General features: G+C 48.7%; 4 protein-coding genes across 4 annotated transcripts; 2 read left to right on the top strand and 2 right to left on the bottom strand.

Annotated features, from left to right (window-relative positions):
• Positions 1 to 4,314: 4,314 nt before the first annotated feature.
• On the bottom strand, positions 4,315 to 6,423 carry BDW43DRAFT_310526 (putative GABA permease; the record flags this gene model as incomplete). The annotated part of the gene is made up of 8 exons (XM_032046959.1): positions 4,315 to 4,797; positions 4,860 to 5,189; positions 5,245 to 5,642; positions 5,700 to 5,782; positions 5,845 to 5,934; positions 5,994 to 6,017; positions 6,079 to 6,149; positions 6,298 to 6,423. The coding sequence occupies 8 exons, from the start codon at positions 6,421 to 6,423 to the stop codon at positions 4,315 to 4,317; spliced, it is 1,605 nt and encodes a 534-aa protein (XP_031901007.1).
• A 1,351-nt stretch (positions 6,424 to 7,774) lies between these two features.
• BDW43DRAFT_299833 (uncharacterized protein) lies at positions 7,775 to 9,179 on the top strand (the record flags this gene model as incomplete). Its single annotated transcript, XM_032044789.1, has 5 exons — positions 7,775 to 7,939; positions 8,008 to 8,112; positions 8,215 to 8,436; positions 8,502 to 8,644; positions 8,714 to 9,179. The coding sequence occupies 5 exons, from the start codon at positions 7,775 to 7,777 to the stop codon at positions 9,177 to 9,179; spliced, it is 1,101 nt and encodes a 366-aa protein (XP_031901006.1).
• Positions 9,180 to 11,459: 2,280 nt separating this feature from the next.
• Positions 11,460 to 12,900, bottom strand: BDW43DRAFT_310524 (uncharacterized protein; the record flags this gene model as incomplete). The annotated part of the gene is made up of 6 exons (XM_032046958.1): positions 11,460 to 12,042; positions 12,128 to 12,182; positions 12,236 to 12,372; positions 12,426 to 12,597; positions 12,660 to 12,702; positions 12,763 to 12,900. 6 exons carry the CDS (start codon positions 12,898 to 12,900, stop codon positions 11,460 to 11,462), a joined length of 1,128 nt encoding a protein of 375 aa, XP_031901005.1.
• A 2,187-nt stretch (positions 12,901 to 15,087) lies between these two features.
• BDW43DRAFT_299831 (S-adenosyl-L-methionine-dependent methyltransferase) lies at positions 15,088 to 16,542 on the top strand (the record flags this gene model as incomplete). The annotated part of the gene is made up of 5 exons (XM_032044788.1): positions 15,088 to 15,255; positions 15,320 to 15,446; positions 15,510 to 15,633; positions 15,702 to 16,168; positions 16,229 to 16,542. The coding sequence occupies 5 exons, from the start codon at positions 15,088 to 15,090 to the stop codon at positions 16,540 to 16,542; spliced, it is 1,200 nt and encodes a 399-aa protein (XP_031901004.1).
• Positions 16,543 to 16,942: the final 400 nt, after the last annotated feature.

The raw sequence follows: 16,942 nt of genomic DNA, 5'->3' as shown, positions 1-16,942 counted from the left end.
AAGGTTTTTTGGTGCCATTTTTCTGTTAGTCACATTTAACGGACACTCCGCGGATTCTCCATGCATCGGAGCCGCCATTCCTACCCCGGTTGGCTCGGACGTGCCTAGGGCGGGCCGTACGCTATCCGCTAAGGTTCGAGGATTCCACCAGCCCGAGCAAATAGCACAAGGCATGAATACTTCAGCTTTAAAATCGCCTATCAGCGGGAATCCAGGCCTCACAGCACCTCTTCACAATCGGCTGTGGCATAGTATTACGTGTCTAGGTCATGATCCCGAACACACACGTGGAGTTCCCAGCCGGAGCTGCGAACATATTTATGCCGAAAAGGCTGTACGCTTCGCCGATTCAGCCCTCATTCAAGTAGTGCATCGGGGTCGAAAACCCCCAAATATCTCATGTCATCTCTGGCAGGTATAGTGTTCCAAGTTCTAGCATCACACGAAAAGGGTTGAAGACAAGGCTGTTCGTCATAATAGTGTAGCTGTGCGCTTCACCCACGAAGTAAGCGGGGACATCTTCATTAACACCGTATAAGAGCATCAAACAACGACAGGGGTACTTCCTAGCGCGACGCAGGTAGACTGTTAAATTCACCATTGCTTCCCTCTCTAGGTCGTTTCCCCTATCTATCGCTCATTTCGTTATTTTACCTTCAGCTCCTCCTGCTCCTAATATTGTGTGATCAAAACTCAACATGAGATAATCAGTCGTTGATCCCAGCGCGTACGGGGTGACACTTGTGTCCTCATCCGATTATCTCACACAAAACCACATCGAACACACAAGAAGTGAATCGCCGGCAAACGACACCACCCAAAGCGAAGTTCTTAGGGACCAAGAGGGGCGCCCTCAAATCGTAGCGGCCCAACGCCATCGGATAAGTCAAATGGTAGCGACAAGAAAGCACAACCCAGTGCAGTGAGGAATGAAGCAGTCAACAACAACACATCTCCATCATCTACCAGTCCAAACCATGCGGTATCGTCCCCGCCTTCGATTCACCGTAGCATCAGTGGTGCGCAGGTGTCAAAGCAACCAACCCAAGAGCAACGCCTCAGCGACGCAGTAAAGCTAGCTAAGAAACGGGCGCGTGCAAATATCGCTAGGATAACCGGCCGTGATATAGACTCTGTAGGGTCAGATGAAGAGCGAGAGTATTGGAAGCAGAGAAATGTCAAGATTAATGCAGAAGAAGCACGCCGAGCGGCTCTTTTACCCGAAGAAAGATAATTGGCCTTGAACAGTCTGTCGAAACACTCAGATCACATATCCAACCGCAGTTAGCCCGCGGCTATAATCGCGAGGCCCAGATCTCCCATTATCCCCTCTCCTTGCTTCAAAAAGCACCTCATTCACCCAACGGAGCCATATGACCGAATCCTGTCAGGTGATTATAGAATCGCGCTGAACCCTGGTAATAACGGGTATAAGAGCCCAGGTAAGGCTTCTTCATCTTTGTCACTTCTGCAAGCAATTCTTCACTTTTAGGGGGAGATTCTCATACACACAACAGACTATTATCATGTGGGGTGCTTCGAGAGCCTGCTCGACATGGACTCGCTGCATCATGTGGCTCGCTTTCAACCAGACCTATTTAAACACATACCGAATCATGGAGCCCAATACATTCTTCACGAATACATCCGCAGATGGAAAGCTAGAGTCGCAGTTAGTGAAGGCCCTGAGGGAAACAATAAAGACTCCCTACTCCATAGGCCCGAAATGAGTAAAACGAGAGCACCACATGACCCTCTGAAAGGTGAATCGTGCTCCGTAGGGTTGAACTATCCTGTGGAGAAAGGGCAAACTCCTGATAATCACCTATCTAGCTTAACTTCAGAGGCACCTTCGACAACACTGCATGTTTCAGAACGTTCATCAATCCCTGTCCCCAAGTCAGATGTGTGGAGTATAGCGGATCGCCTCTGGGAACCACGCCGGCAAGACCTATTTGAAGTGCAGTGCGCTCATTTCGGTAGGTTTTTCTATCTCTTCATCCTTCTTTGCCTCTTGGTATTGTCCAATCATATGGTAATATATTTTATTAGCCTCTTTTTCCTTTTTCTCCTTGGCACCGTACCGGTTCTTCTTGTTGTGATGGCTCCGTAATCCCAGAATCATGCTCATCAACCAATAGTTAATTGTAATAGACATGCGAGCCAGCGCCCAGGAAGCTGATGGCGTCTTGAGACAGCCTGATCAAGGCTGGGTTATAGCAAGACACTTTCCCTCTGAAACCGACTCTGGTTATGACGAACGACACGCACTAAGCCAAGCACTTGTGAAGTAGAATCGAGACACAGTAAGCGAAACCAAAATGGAGATTTTCGTATTAATGAGCTTCTGGTACCTTTAGGAACCTTTCACTGACCGGTTGTTACTTGCTTGATTTACAGGTCTTAGCGATGACGGATACAGCAAAGTTGACTGAGATAGGACGAAGCGCGAGGGAAGACCTTGGCCCGGAAGTCCTTCAAAACATCAAATGCTTCGCGTGGAATTCATGTCAATGTTGGAGCTCCCACTCACTCAGTAGCCGAACAATATCCTCATGACCATTGTCCAATGCAAATTGGGCAGGCGTCCGCCCGACATTGTCCACAACATCAATATTAGCCCCCCGAGCCAGCAAAAGCCGAACAACCTCAGCTTGTCCATTGCCAGCTGCAGAGTGCAACGGCGTGCCGCCATTCTCATCAGTTACGGATACATCAGCACCATTGTCGACAAGTAACTTCGCAATCTCCAGATGCCCACCATATGATGCCGAGTCCAACGGTGTCCACCCCCTATCATCAGCCGGGGACACATTCGCTCCATGCTCGAGAAGAAGCTGGACAATCTCTGTATGGCCGTTGTTGGAGGCTAAATGCAACGGAGTGACCCCGAAGCCGTTCGCGACATTCACACTGGCCCCCGCCCCCTTCTCAAGGAGTCGTCGGACGATCCCCAGGTATCCTTTGTTGGACGCTAAAGCTAACGAAGTCCAACCACCATCACCCACAGTCGCTGCATCGGCTCCATTGTCCAGAAACAATTTGACAATCTCTTCATGTCCATGACTAGACGCCGAATGCAACGGGGTCCAGTCATGCTCACATGAAAGACGGACATCAGCACCCCTCCCTATCAAAAACCGAACAATATCCTCATAGCCATATACTGATGCCGTATTCATCAACTCCCAAACCCGGCTGTCTTCATTATCAACCTTATAATCACGCCCAAGAAGCAGATCCAGGAGGGAAACATAACCGCGGTTTGAAGTGGCATCCAGCGGCATCCACGTATCATTATTCCGAATATCCACTTCCGATCTATTCCCAATCAACAATTGAACCAATCCGAGACGGTAAGAATCCGACGCCGAGCTCGGCGGTAGCCACGCAACGCGATTTGGGGGACCCTCCTCCACACCCTCAGGGAGTCGAATCGCGATCAGATTTGCGCACTGGGCTTTCGAACCCAGATAGACCGTCGTCCGCCCATCGTTGTCGGCGGCTAGCATTAACGATTCCTCGTTGAGGATCCTTGTTATCGAACCATCCGACAGGAACCCCGAAGACGCGCCACCGGGGTTTTCCATGCTTCATTTAATTCGGTCCACGAGAAGAGTCGGAATCTCTGAGTTGGTGGAAAGTTCCTTTGTTTGATCGAGATCCTGGCATGAACTGGAGGGACATCGTCGTGTTTTGTAGCTAATCATGGCGCGTTTACAAGGTCGATCGTCTTGCTCGGAACCGCGTTTTAAATACGAGCTTTTAGAGTTTGGCGTTCTTAGTCGTGTCTTTGGTTTTTGCTCTTGTTAGGTTGGGTTTGACGTTGTTGTCTTTTCTTTGAAATACAATTAGAGTATTTTAATTCAGTCAAGCTAATCCCATGACAGTATACTAATGCGAGTACGAATATATGTTGAGCAATCCGACCTCGCCCATGTCCGAGAAGAATGACTTGAAAACAAGAGTGAAACGGAACGAAATATCCAATCGTAGCCATAACTCATAGACAATGTGCTTGTTTTTCTTTTCTGTGATAAAAAATTTAATTTACTTGCAATTTGCATTCGACGAATCCCCGAGTATCGAGCACAGGAACAGGACGCAACCAGAATTCTTGAGAAAGTAAACCCACGGCGTGTATTATATTACTATCGTATCTCATGATAGGGGTGATTTTCAGTGAATTATCGACACAATTTCGGAATTAAGGTACAACCAGGAAATTTTTTTTTAAAAAAAAAAAAAAAAATGAAAAGACGTCATTATAGCCTCCGATTTTATATAATGTATCCTTCACTAAGGGCGCTCGATTCACCGCTGAACCTCGACGACAGGTCCTGTATAGACATGGCGCGCACGAAGGACATAGTAGATCAGCGCCAAGATAATCGTACCGATAGTGCCGACCACACTGAAGTTCATCGTCGTCTTATCGACAGACATCTGCGTGGGCCAGAAACTGAAGAAGACCACAATGATCATGTAGATGACGGCGTAGCCATTGATCAATAAGCCCCAGATGCCAGGTAGATGGAATGGTCCCCACATCAGTTTGGCCCCCGGCACGTTGACCAGCATGTCCTCGCCGTCGCTATACCGAGAAATCTCCCCCGAACAGCGACGGTACAGGAGCAAGGACGCCACAATCAGGTACGAAAGGTACATGCCAGACACTGCCATGGAAATGATTCCATTCAGGGCAACATTGGAGCCGATGTTGATGAGGCCCAGCAGGCATGCGACGGTCATGGTCAGAAGAATGGAGTAGGTCGGGGTGTGTGTCCTGGGGGAGACCTGCCATATTGCAACGGTTAGGTTCGGAGTAACCGGGCCCACGATGGGGAAGTTCCACTTACATGACTCCACAGGCGCCATCCCGGAACGGCTCGATCGCGGGCAAACGACCAGAATTGACGGGAGGTGGCAGCTAGCATACCAATGACGGAGCAGATGGCAATGATCAGCAGGATCGAGCTCATGCCAAGCGTTCCCGAGACGGAATCGGTGGCCTGATAGAAGATCTCAATGAAGGGATATCCGGTTGGGGTATTGATGGCCTTGTCAACGTCTCCCATGCAGAACAGCGTGGCGATCAACATGGTGAATCCGAGGATTCCGTTGATGAGAACGCTCAGAAGTATTGCGCGAGGAATCGCGACCGTGGCATTCCCGACTTCTTCGGCCATCTGCGGGGAGTCATTATTTTCTGTATAACCCCACCAAGGTCAGGGAAGAACATACGTGAACCGCAGCATCGCCGCCTGCGAAGGCAAAAACACATCCGGTCATTCCTACAAAGAAGGCCAACCCGTCTGTTGGGAAGCCGCCACTGTTGACAAAATCTTTGAAGACCTCTTTGCTGGATTTATGATCGGCCATATACGTCAAGGGGATCAAAATGCCGAAGTAGCCGAAAAGGTGAACGAGTAGGACGAGGGTTTCGAACCTCGGTAGCAACTTTCCTCCAACGATGTTGATCGCCAGGGCCAGGCATATTGCTGCCCACATGATCAGGGTTCCCTGCCATGCCTTCGGGTCATAGTTGGGGTGCGAAATGGTCACGACGCCTTGGATCTCGGTACCAGCAAAGAAACTCGCGCTGGTAAATGCAGACATCCAACCAATTGTCGTTACCCAGCCTGGTCAATTGACATTGTCAGTAATCTCGGACTAACTCTCTGGATGGGGGCCCTTACCGGTAATATAGCTCAGGAACTTCATCATACTGGGCGGGGAAAGCATCGCGCACCAGTGATACTGACCTCCGGATGTCGGCGCCCTGCATACTGTTTAGTAATTTTAACGCAGGTCCATGCGTCGATATCGGTAGTCATGGCTCACATTGAGACTAGCTCCGCAAGGACTGTGAAGGAGCAAGCTGTTCCCGTCCAGGCGAAGATAAAGGAGTAAACCGCACCCGCCGGACCTCCACTGTTTTCTTTAGTATGGTGCGCTCCGTCGAAGATGAGGGGGGATATCAAGGTACGAACTTTTGTAAAGGAATGAGGAAGGTCCTAGAAATGCGCAATGTTAGTCCTTGACTCGAGTCGGTCACCATGGGTCGGTGTCCCTTACCCAAATAAACCTTCCCACGTGGCGAGAATGGTACAACTGAAACCCAAAAGCGATAAAACTCCAAAGTTGCGCTGGAAGGGTGGTCAGTTCTCGGCATTGAATTTGTTTGCGGTATATTGCTTTTTTTTTTGTTTTTCTTGTTTTTTTTTTTGTTTTTTTCTTTTTTTTCTCTTCCCGCCGACCGCAATGCGCGGCGGCATAATGAGATGGTAAACACACCTTTAGAACCGGCTTCTTTCCTAACCGAGCGAGTTCCGCATTGTCGCGATCTTTGGTCGAGTAATCACCGGATACCTGGACCTCATTGTTGGAGGTCACTCGGTTTTTCAACTCGTAGGACGTCATTGTGACTGGGGAATCACAATGTGGGGGTTCTCAAGGGGGTTTGTCTGATCGATCGGGTTAGCGATGTGATAGAGCGAGTGTTGCGTGCATTAGTGATCGTTTTGGGCGATGCGATGGAGTACTCTGGAGAGCGATTGAAATGAGAAGAGTATGAAACCGGATACTTACAGTGGCGAGCAAAAGGGGAAGTTGATAGATCAATGTTGTGGTCGCCGTGGTCATGATTTATGATGGTCAATCCCCACAAGGTAGCATTCACTGGGCTTAGTTGTCAGGCAAATTTTTGATTGCAATTAATTGGATGCAACGGGGACAATGCTGAAAAGGCCACTAGTGTCGTCGGTCGGAAAATTCTGCTGGCTCGACTGCATGGATAGTAGTAATAGGATACCACGTAAGGAGGGGGTTGGAGAGTGCAGGACACTGGCCAGAAGCATGACCATCCCTGTTCGTGGGGCGACACTGAACGATCATTCCACATCGGGGGCGAGGAAAGATGAATTGAAGGAATAAAAAAGAATAAAAAACCGTTGGTGCCGTCGCCCCACGTCTCGTGCATATTTCTTCCAGACGTATATATACACTCTGTTATAAGAAGATACCCCAGAGCGTGCATGGTACGTAGGATCAAGATTGTATGTACATGGAGAGAAGAGAAGGTATAAAGAAAGCACCACTTTAAGCCTTCCGGCGGGAACGTCAAAGAATAAGGTTACTTCTTCCAAGTACAATCACGGGGGTGCTTGGACCAAACCTCAGGCCAGCCCGTCTTGGCCCTGACACCATGTAACATACGGAGTACACTATACCTGCCTTTACGAAACAGTATGAAGGGAACTCCGACTTGCCCCGTGATTAGGCCAAAGTAGTGCCCGCCGTGGGTCAAACTTGGACGTCTGAACGTGCGATCCTACTTCAACTGGAACGATTAAATTAACAATTCAAAATGACAGGGTTTCTACCACCACCCCTCGGGGGAAAAAAAATAAAAATAAAAAAATACAAAAATACAAAAAAATAAAAAAATAAAAAAGCATGAGTGGGTGCTGTCAAACTTTATCTTTGCGTTATGCAGAGAGACTGTGAATGAGAGAACCTCGTGGGTGACTGAACCCCCCTTCCTGCTGCACACTAGTCGTCAATGAAAGTGACCAAAATCTCACCAACCGATGTCGGCAAATGGAGACTGGAAGGAAAATGCGCGTGATGAATAGCCACATGGCTGAAACAGATCTTATAGAAAGATCAAGACACGCTCGCCTCCTCCACTTCGGCAACCCCTTCTTCATCAATGTGACCCCAGTCCTGCGCGATACGATACTTGGTCTGTGACTCGCCCGAGATATCCTCCATGGGTCGCTTCGCCGACGATAAGGATCGAAGAGTCCCCATTCTCAATGTAGTCAACTGGTTCCTGCTTGTTGTCGCCATCGTCAGCGTCCTCACCAGACTGGGCAGGAAGTTATGGATGTACCATCGCTTCACGAGCGATGACTATTTGATTGTCATCTCCCTGGTAGGTAATCGTGGTGCACAGTGGCGCCCCCCACCCTGTGCTGATCTTTTCTTTTTTCAATGGGATAGATGTTCTGTATCGGAGAATCGATTACCCTGTCAATCGCCGTGCAGAACGGGTATGGCACCCATCAAGCTACGATTGACGAAGAGCATTTTCTCTCAATCTTAAAGGTGAGCTATGAACCGAAGATTGTCTACGTAGAGAAAAAAAACAATTTCCTTTGACAGCTCGAGGAAGAGCAGGGGGCTGACTTTATCTACGTCGAAACGCAGTGTCAGTACGCGGGATTTTTGTTGCACATCCTAAGCCTATACTTTTCAAAACTATCACTATCCGCCTTTATTCGCAACCTCACCCCGGTCTCCCGGGACCACTTTCATGCTACCATCCTGCAGATCCTCCTGACTGTTTGGGTCGTCGTCGCACTCTTCGGTAGTGCCTTCCAGTGCCAAGTCCCTCACACCTGGGATACGCGCGGGAAATGCTATGATCTCGTAAACCACCCCCGGCTTGATTCGGCTGAGAGTGCGTATACTAACGGCCCAACCACGAGGAACAGAACGCGTGGTGGTATTACTTCTGTGCTTCTAACATCGTGACCGATGTCTTCATTATGGGACAGGCGCTGGTGCTGATCAGTCGCATCCAAGCGTCGCTGAAGAAAAAGACCGTGTTTGCCCTAATCTTCCTGTCCCGGATTTTGTGAGTTACCGAGAACTGGGGTGCATTAAGTCGCAACCACTGCTAATCCCATCCCTTGTGCCTCATTAGAGTCGTTCTCCCAGTGATCGCGCAATTGGTTCTGACGCAGGACATCGCAAGCTCCACCGATCGAACTTTTGATGACTACGGAGTGACTCTGGCGGCCCAGACAGTGCAATGTGCCAGCATCGTGACCGCTTGCTGGGGGCAACTAAAACCGTTCCTGAACCAGCTCAAGTCAAACGGACAGCGCATCCCGGGGGTGGAATATCAGCCCTCGACCGGCAAGGCCTCCTATCCCCGGTCCGAGGAACGTGATAACCAGTCACGGAGCGCGGTGGGGAGCAGCCACCAGCACCGCGAGAATCATCATGAGCTTGTCCCCATTGCCTCCGGTCAAGGGAATATGACCACAATCTCGGCCTCGCGCGCTTGGGATGCAGATAGCCAGTCGAGTCAGGCTGGAATGATCCGCGAGACCCGGACGTGGAACGTCAGCGCAGCTCGACGTAGTGAGCGGAGTGATAGCTTGTAATTTTCTTTCCCGGTATTCCATGTCTCTTCTGTATCGTTTACGTAATCTATATGATTGTATTTACGAACTAATAGGGAAACGCGCAAGAAAAGTTTCACTTTGACTTCACTTATAGTCAATATTTCAATAATCAATGACGTGTATTGCACATGTCCGACCTAGTTCCGGAGATTTTAACTCCATTCCCACGCACCATCCACCTTGCACAGACGTTTTAGCTTTTGTGGAACGACGGCCCTAACCGAAGAACGGTGGGCATTTAGGTACCACGGTGTGGCCTACAGTCCGGCTCAAGTACCTCCAAGTGCTGCCGTAACAAGGCTGCAGATGTGCTAGAACGCCTCGCTAACACTGACTATCGTTCCTGTTCGGAAGTGCAGACAAAGAACCAGCCCCCAGCCGTAGCAAAGGCATCATCATGTCTGATGGTCGGCAATACTTGAAGCCGGTACGATCCCACTCTCTTCATAAACACGGTTTCATTACAGGTCCTCGCAAACCCGAACTTGCAAGAGAAGTTATCCATATATAGCGGGCAACCTAGCCTGACCCATATCGTTACCACTGGACGAGGTCAAGCTCATCTAGAACTCGACGAGTATCAGCTGACCATGGGTCCGTTGCCCACGGAGTCCAGAACTCTCCTGCAACATGCGCTTGGTCGGAATCCCTGTACAATAACGTCTGGATATGACTAGCCCTTAACCAGAAGCCTCACAGATCTCAGTTTGCGGACCTAGGGAGCCTCATCTGTGCGCGGAGCACAAGTCCAAGCTGCTGAAAGATCTGGTGTACAACCAGTGCTGATACCCCATCCATGTTCGCCTGGCTCCCGCTCGCCCTCCTTGACGGCAGTTCGGAGGCAGTGTAAACACCATAGAAAGAGTGGTTCGACAGGATTGTCGAGCATAGGTTGGCTACGAGGCATCACGAGATCGAAACGAAAGCAGTAGGATGTAGATGGGTTGAAAACGGAACGACAAGGGGGTTCACAGAGAGAGAGGGAGATGTTGGGGAAAACAAGAAGAAAAAGTTCACTTCGCCTTATCAGGGATTTTTTTTTCTCCCGTCTCCTTGAGAATTTTGTCCAGCACAAACTTTTCTCCAAGGCCGAGGGCCTAGATCAGCAGGTTGATACGAGTGGCGAGTACAGGCATATCGTCATCGAAGGTCGATTTGTTGTTAATATTAAATTATCTGATCAGGGCATCACAACGCAACTTTCTATTTTTGATTTCACGGATCAGGACTTCTTTCTCCAGGAATCTCCTCCAGCACAAACGACTCTCCCAGCCCGAGGGCCTGGATGAGCTGCACCAGACGACTCTCGACTTCAGATATTATGATATTATCGAAGCTTGGCTTTTCCCTGACGCCAAACAGACTAGCTAAAGCATCTCAGAGTTTTCGATCCTGGATTTCTCGGATGCACGACTCTAGAGACTTTAAAATATAAAAATAGAGAGAGCCTTGACTTCTTTTGTCTAACCACAGTAAGTATTAACTCAACTTCAACACAAGAATCATGAAGCTACTCGGCTTTACTTACGGCTTGCGCCTGAGACAGGCGCTCGATCGGTACCGATCTAAATTCTCCGATTCAGAACACCTTCTTTTCTGTAATGTATGTACATTAGTTTTGATCAATAGTGCTTGAACAAAAAGGAACAAGGCCTATAGCTATACCGTGGGACGAGAAGACATGCTCAAGAGCTCGCACTACAGAGACAACGGGCGAGCTGGATGTGTAGTTGTTTCCGTAGCCATTCGAGGAGCCTATTGTAACTCCTCGCTTTCGCAGGCTATACGAGTCCCTCGCCTGGACCGATATCTGCCTGGCTTCTTCTTTTTGAATCCTCTCCATTCAGCAACCTGGTCGCGTGAGACTAAATATATACTTCAGAGCTAATATATGTATAATAAAAGCATGCTTTCATAGTATGGTGGGCATGCCAAATGCTCGAAATCCTATAATAGTTTACTTGCCTCTCTCAACCCATCAGGACCTTCACTTCAGTTTTCCGTCTCTCATCAGCCATTGTCTCTCAATCTCAGACAATCCCCTAGAATATTAGCACAGCAGGTGTCTCGCTAGCCCCTTCTCACACATACTGAAGTTTCCCGTTTTCATTAATTAATAAGGTGTATAATTTGTCACCAGCAGACTATCAAGTATTAATACATAGTAGCCATTTCCCATGAAAGTAGCTCATGTAGACAGCAATTAAATTTGGTTTTATGAGCAGCGTACAGCTAAATCCAAGCCCACGAAAGCAACGGTCAACGCCTCCCAAGCCCCTTCATTCTCGGAGGCGAATCTTCATGGGCAAGCGTAACATCCGTCGTGACTACAATGCCGTGTTCCGGATTATCGCCACGCTTATGCGTCGTATCTTCCATGATATGTTCCTGACTTTCACCGGAGGAGCCACGTCTAGCACCATTCCAGGCCATGGATGAGGACAGCTCATAGGGATGCGTCTCATTTCCTGAATTGAGTGTGTTAAACTCCCGGCTCGGCCGGGAGGTGAACCTCCCCGTCCGAGATTTGTGGTTCGACGTGTATTTGCTGCCGTAATTATTCGAGGAGCCGTACGATTTGAACCATCCGATCCGAGTGAAGAGCGGTTTGATACCCGGTGCGCAGACGATGAATGCTGATACGAAGCCTTCGCGCGAGGCCCAGCCGAGCGCGGTGGGAAGATGAGCAATGTCTCGAACGGAGTAGTAGGCGCGAAGGACAGAGCAGATCATAACGAAGATACCGGACGAGAATAGGATGATGAGAACGATTTTTTGTGACGGGGGGATTTTCGCGGCGATAATCAATGGTATGGGAACACACATGATTGCTAAGTCATTCCTAAATGCAAGTTTTGGTGAGCTTTGCCTTACACGGAGAAAGGAATAAAGAGTATTAGAAGGGCCCTTGAAAAGTATTCACGCACACTATACTGAGAGTCTCAATGAGAATATAGTTCAACGGACGTAAAGTACATTTGTCTTGGCTTTCATTAGTCACTATTCGAATGCGCAATCAATGCAAGAAGGCTTACCTCCAGGGTATGGCTTGACCTGCCAGTTCTTATGAATCGGCATGCAGTCGAACAGGTGAAAGAAAAAGGACACGAGAAATGTGAAAACGGTGGCGCCTCCCACTACCATTGTCAATCGGTGCTGAGAAAGCCCCGTCCTGGTGGTATGAGTATCATTATTATTTAGAGGTAATTCCCAGGCAAAACGTACGTGAGTCGGTTGTATAGGAAGACCAGAACACCCTTGAAAGCCCACACCATCCCGATATACGTGACCCAGGCAACGAAAGCACATATTGAACCCTTTCGTATCTGTGGAACCTTTTCATCGGGAATAAGTGCTGCCGTCTCTTCATTAAGTCCAATATTGGAGCCGTACACATCTGTTTTCTTGTTAATGGCATTCTCTATATGAAGGCAAGATGCAGAAGAAAGCGATACCTACCAGTACAGTAGTACAAGGTCACAGTAAATACAGTCCAGCAAACCTAAAACAGACAGATCAGCTGCGGCAAAATATCAGTGATCCAGAGGAGAGGTGAGCCCACCATCGCAAGTAGCAAGCATCCGTCGTCCCAATAGAAGTTCTTTTGGCCAATAGACCATCGCGTATATAAACGAATAATTATGACCATCATTCCAATGGCCCATTCAGCGAAGAGTTCGGCAACCACATTGTAGGCCATCTTTCATACGGTTCTTTTCTTTCTTGGGTGCCAATGGCACGGGGGTGCAAATATGGTATGGTCGTGGAACTTCACTCCGTAGTCATCGGCTGGAGGATTTCAGAGCTGTCATATCTTTGAGGGGGCGGTGGGCATAACCAGGTCGTTCTACAGGATATACGAGCACAGGATCATGGAAGGATGAACAATCATAGAAGGGTGAGAATAGTGCAGATACATCGGGCCTAGCGATCACCGGCGGCTATCTACATCGCTGGCCTCCCAATGTGGCAATTGGGACTACCGAATATAGGCTTACCTAGTCATCTAGATCTTCAACATGATTACCAAGACCAAAAGACTAGGGCAATTATCCACAAGAGCTGGGACCTTGGACTCCTCCAGAAAGCTTTGCCATGGTTCGAAACGCCAGAAAAGCGCCGAAACAAGTCCGACCCATAAGGGGTCTTTAGTCCGATGCTCAGTTCCAAAGTATATGAAAAGAGCGGAGGCACTTGAAGCAAGCAGCGCCACCTTATTCCGCACAGAAAGAGTAATCAAAACGACCATGGCCGAAGAACGGGATACGATTTGAAATAGATCACCCCAGGGGAAAAGCACAACATTTTCCGCCTCAAACTCTCAGGGTCCGCTAGTCGTTGTCCTCAGCGTGAAGATCATATATTTTCCAGTGCAGCATGACAGTTGGAAGGAATTTGGCCTAGTCATTAACCAACACGAGGTTGATTAATGATAGGCTTCCATCTTTGGCCTCAGAGTGGATACTAAGCTCCTCATATCCGCTTTTCAGGGCCCACCTCTGTGACAGTGCACTGTCCGATGGGTCTCGCCAAGGCGCTACCGGTGACAAAGAGAAATGATCAACCAGGGGGAGGCTGTCCCATATGGATCTCCTGTGTAGCGGAAGTCGCAATGGCTTTCCCTGGCGATTCTCCGGAAGGGGACCAACCGTAGCCAATATTGTACGATCTTAGCCCAAAAGGTCACGGACTCTCTTTCTCAGGCATGCCCCTCTAGTCTCGATTAATGCTATTTATTTAACGGGAGTAGGTAGTTCTGGGTGTCATCCTCGCTGTTCAAGAGTGACCATTGGTAAATAGTTTTGTAGATCTGGTTAGAATGAACAACAGTCAGACTATAAATAACCTCAACAACGTACCACAGCGCATCTCGGGGGGTCAAGATGAACTGACTATATTCACATGCAAGCGTTTCAGCCCATGTCGTTCAATAATATGGGAGTATATAGGACTAGTATATAGACTAGTTGCGCGGCTTATGGGGCCCTGGATTTGGGGGCCAGTTCTTAGCTCAGTGGACCTCCTATGGGCCGCAAGCCCTAATATCTGTCGTTGACGTGGCCAGAAGTAGACAATGGCAGTAACTGATTATAAAATTCTCTTCCTTTGGCCCCAGTCGCCAAGTGACTAATTTCTCCGTTCACTGTATGTAGCGTAGTCTCCTGTCAGCTGATTTACTCCCACTTTGCAAGGCTCTAAATCCTTCGGGTTTTGAATCCTCGACCGCTGTGTAGAGTATTCGGTACTTTTTTGGGCTTGATTCAGACAAGCAATGACCATACAGGTCCCAGCAAACCTTTTGATGGCAATTACAGGGGAGTAGTTATTCAGGGAACTATTTCTTAGGAGCCCATTTCTGAACCGTTCACACCTGTACACCTTGAAGGTCCGCACGGAGTATTCAACATCCCACCATGTCCCGAGTGAAGGAATCGACGATCAAACTAGGGATGCTAACTTTCTGCATTTTTCAAGGAATTATAGGATTGTGCATGTGGGGGTCTTTCTTTAGTACTGCGAATATCCAAAACCAGCTAAATTCCTAGCGTCAAAACCTAATTCTTAACCGTTTTTCCCTTCCGCAGAATTCCAGGAAGACTGATCGTATATGCGGACAGCGCTCCACCCCCTCCATACAAGCGCTCCCTTCCTTGTGTACAAGAGACCCAGAGATTTGGAATGCTAGTTCATGTAAGATGATCAAACAGGTAGGTGGGCACACTTCGGGGAACCACTGGCTCACTATAGCATGGAAAGGCCAAATAGTGCGATATGGAAGTTTATTTATCATATGTGTAGAGATCTTGCGGCACACAATAGTCTGTGTCTCTTTCTTTACTTTTCTTTGTTTCCAGCAAAATCCTGAGTATTGCTCACATAGCACATCATGGACCCTAAGGCGATTCAGAAGCTCCTAGAAGATGTCCAGGCTGCACTAGGGACCTATCAATCCGACCCCACGGAGACCTCGCGGGTTGAAGCCCAGGAGAAGGCGCTCAAACTGGCACGTGCATTGGAAAGGCCCCGAGATGCGATCTTGAAAATATCATTATCTGTAAATCTCTCATGGTTGAATATCCTTCTTCAGTGAATCTAATCATTCCAAATGATTCGGCTAGCCCACGATTGTGATGGCCATGAAGGTGGCCCATGACTTGAACGTATTCCAGGCCCTAGCGAAAGCTACATCCTCTGTGCCATTGAACGAGCTTGCAGCTTTAAAGCCCGCGGACCCTCTATTGGTTGGTCAGTATACATCCGGAAAGGCTTTTAACTAGCGGAATTTCTAACGAAAGTCGACTACCGTAGAGCGTATGATGCGTGTCCTTGTCGCTCATGGTTTCGCCGAAGAACCTGAACCGTGCCTTTATCTTCCCACGCCTTTAACAAAAGAAATGACCCAGCGGACTTCAATTGGTATCGTGGAGTCCCTGTATGTAACCCATTTCTGTTACCCGACTCCCTTTTCAACTTGAGCGCCACTAACCCATAGAATTATAGCTTCCTCGAATTCCTACCAGGCATCCAAAAGGTTCCCGAGTACCTCCAAGTCATTGGATACAAGAACCCCGAAGACCCCTTGTTCGCCCCACTCCAATACGCGAACCACATCAAGCAAGATGGCTTCTCCTGGCTCTGCGAGAACCCCGCTGCCCTCACCCGTTTCAATGCCTACATGGAAGGCCAGCGTGCCGATCGTCCTCACTGGGCCGACTGGTTCCCTATCCAAGATCAGATCTTGGCTGGCGCTCACAAGGGCCTAGATGGGCCGCTGCTGGTGGATATTGGGGGTGGTCGCGGACACGATCTGCTCGGGTTCAAACAACGGTTCCCTGATGTACCGGGTAAGCTAGTTTTGGAGGATCTGCCGACGGTGATTGATGAAGCACGGTCCGCTCTCGATCTGGACGGCAATGGCATTGACGCGGTCGGATATGATTTCTTCGCTCAGGAACAGCCTGTTCAGGGTGAGACCTGTATTCTGTAATCCCCAATATTATCTAGCCGCTGATGAAAGTCAATCATAGGAGCACGCGTCTACTACTTCCGAAACATCTTCCACGACTGGTCGGACGATAAGGCACGCCTCATCATCAAGAACCTTGTCCCCGCCATGGAGCGCGGTTACTCGAAGGTTCTCATGGAGGAGTACATCCTTCCCGATAAAGACTCACGGGCGCTAGAGGTAATGACCGATATTGTGGTCATGGTTTTCTGCTCGGGCTTGGAGCGCACTCGTCAACGGTTCACAAACCTCCTGGAATCGGCTGGTTTGAAGGTGAACAAGTACTGGACCCGCGAGGGTGATGGACAGGGCATCATTGAGGCCGAATTGGCTTAAGCAAGTGGCGTTGGTTGCAAAGATATCATACCGATACCGATATGTTGGTCAAGAAGAGACATGGCCAATTACGGTGATATGCACAAATCTTAATTTTATTTTTTTTTTGGACATGGTGGTTAACAATCGTAGTTATCTTTAAGAAAACCAAGACCAGACGGGCTGCGACTAGCAGGCATGTCGCTCACTAGCTGCATGGGCCTAAGGTTGGTTCGACACGCATGGTGGAGCATGTTTGTGACAGGGATATTCGACCGAGGACGGACACATGAACCAATGATACATGTTGAACATACTGGTAGGTCATAACTGCATGTAACTGTTGCTGATACGGGTCCATGGGGCCCCGGCATTGGACGTATCTGCTTGTTCGCTGTCGTTTCAGTCACTCGGTCGGTCC

Source organism: Aspergillus alliaceus (assembly GCF_009176365.1).
Source record: "Aspergillus alliaceus strain CBS 536.65 unplaced genomic scaffold BDW43scaffold_18, whole genome shotgun sequence".
NCBI classification, from domain to species: Eukaryota; Fungi; Ascomycota; class Eurotiomycetes; order Eurotiales; family Aspergillaceae; genus Aspergillus; species Aspergillus alliaceus.
Note: the sequence above shows the minus strand (reverse complement) of the source record. Positions and strands in the feature narration are given on the sequence as shown.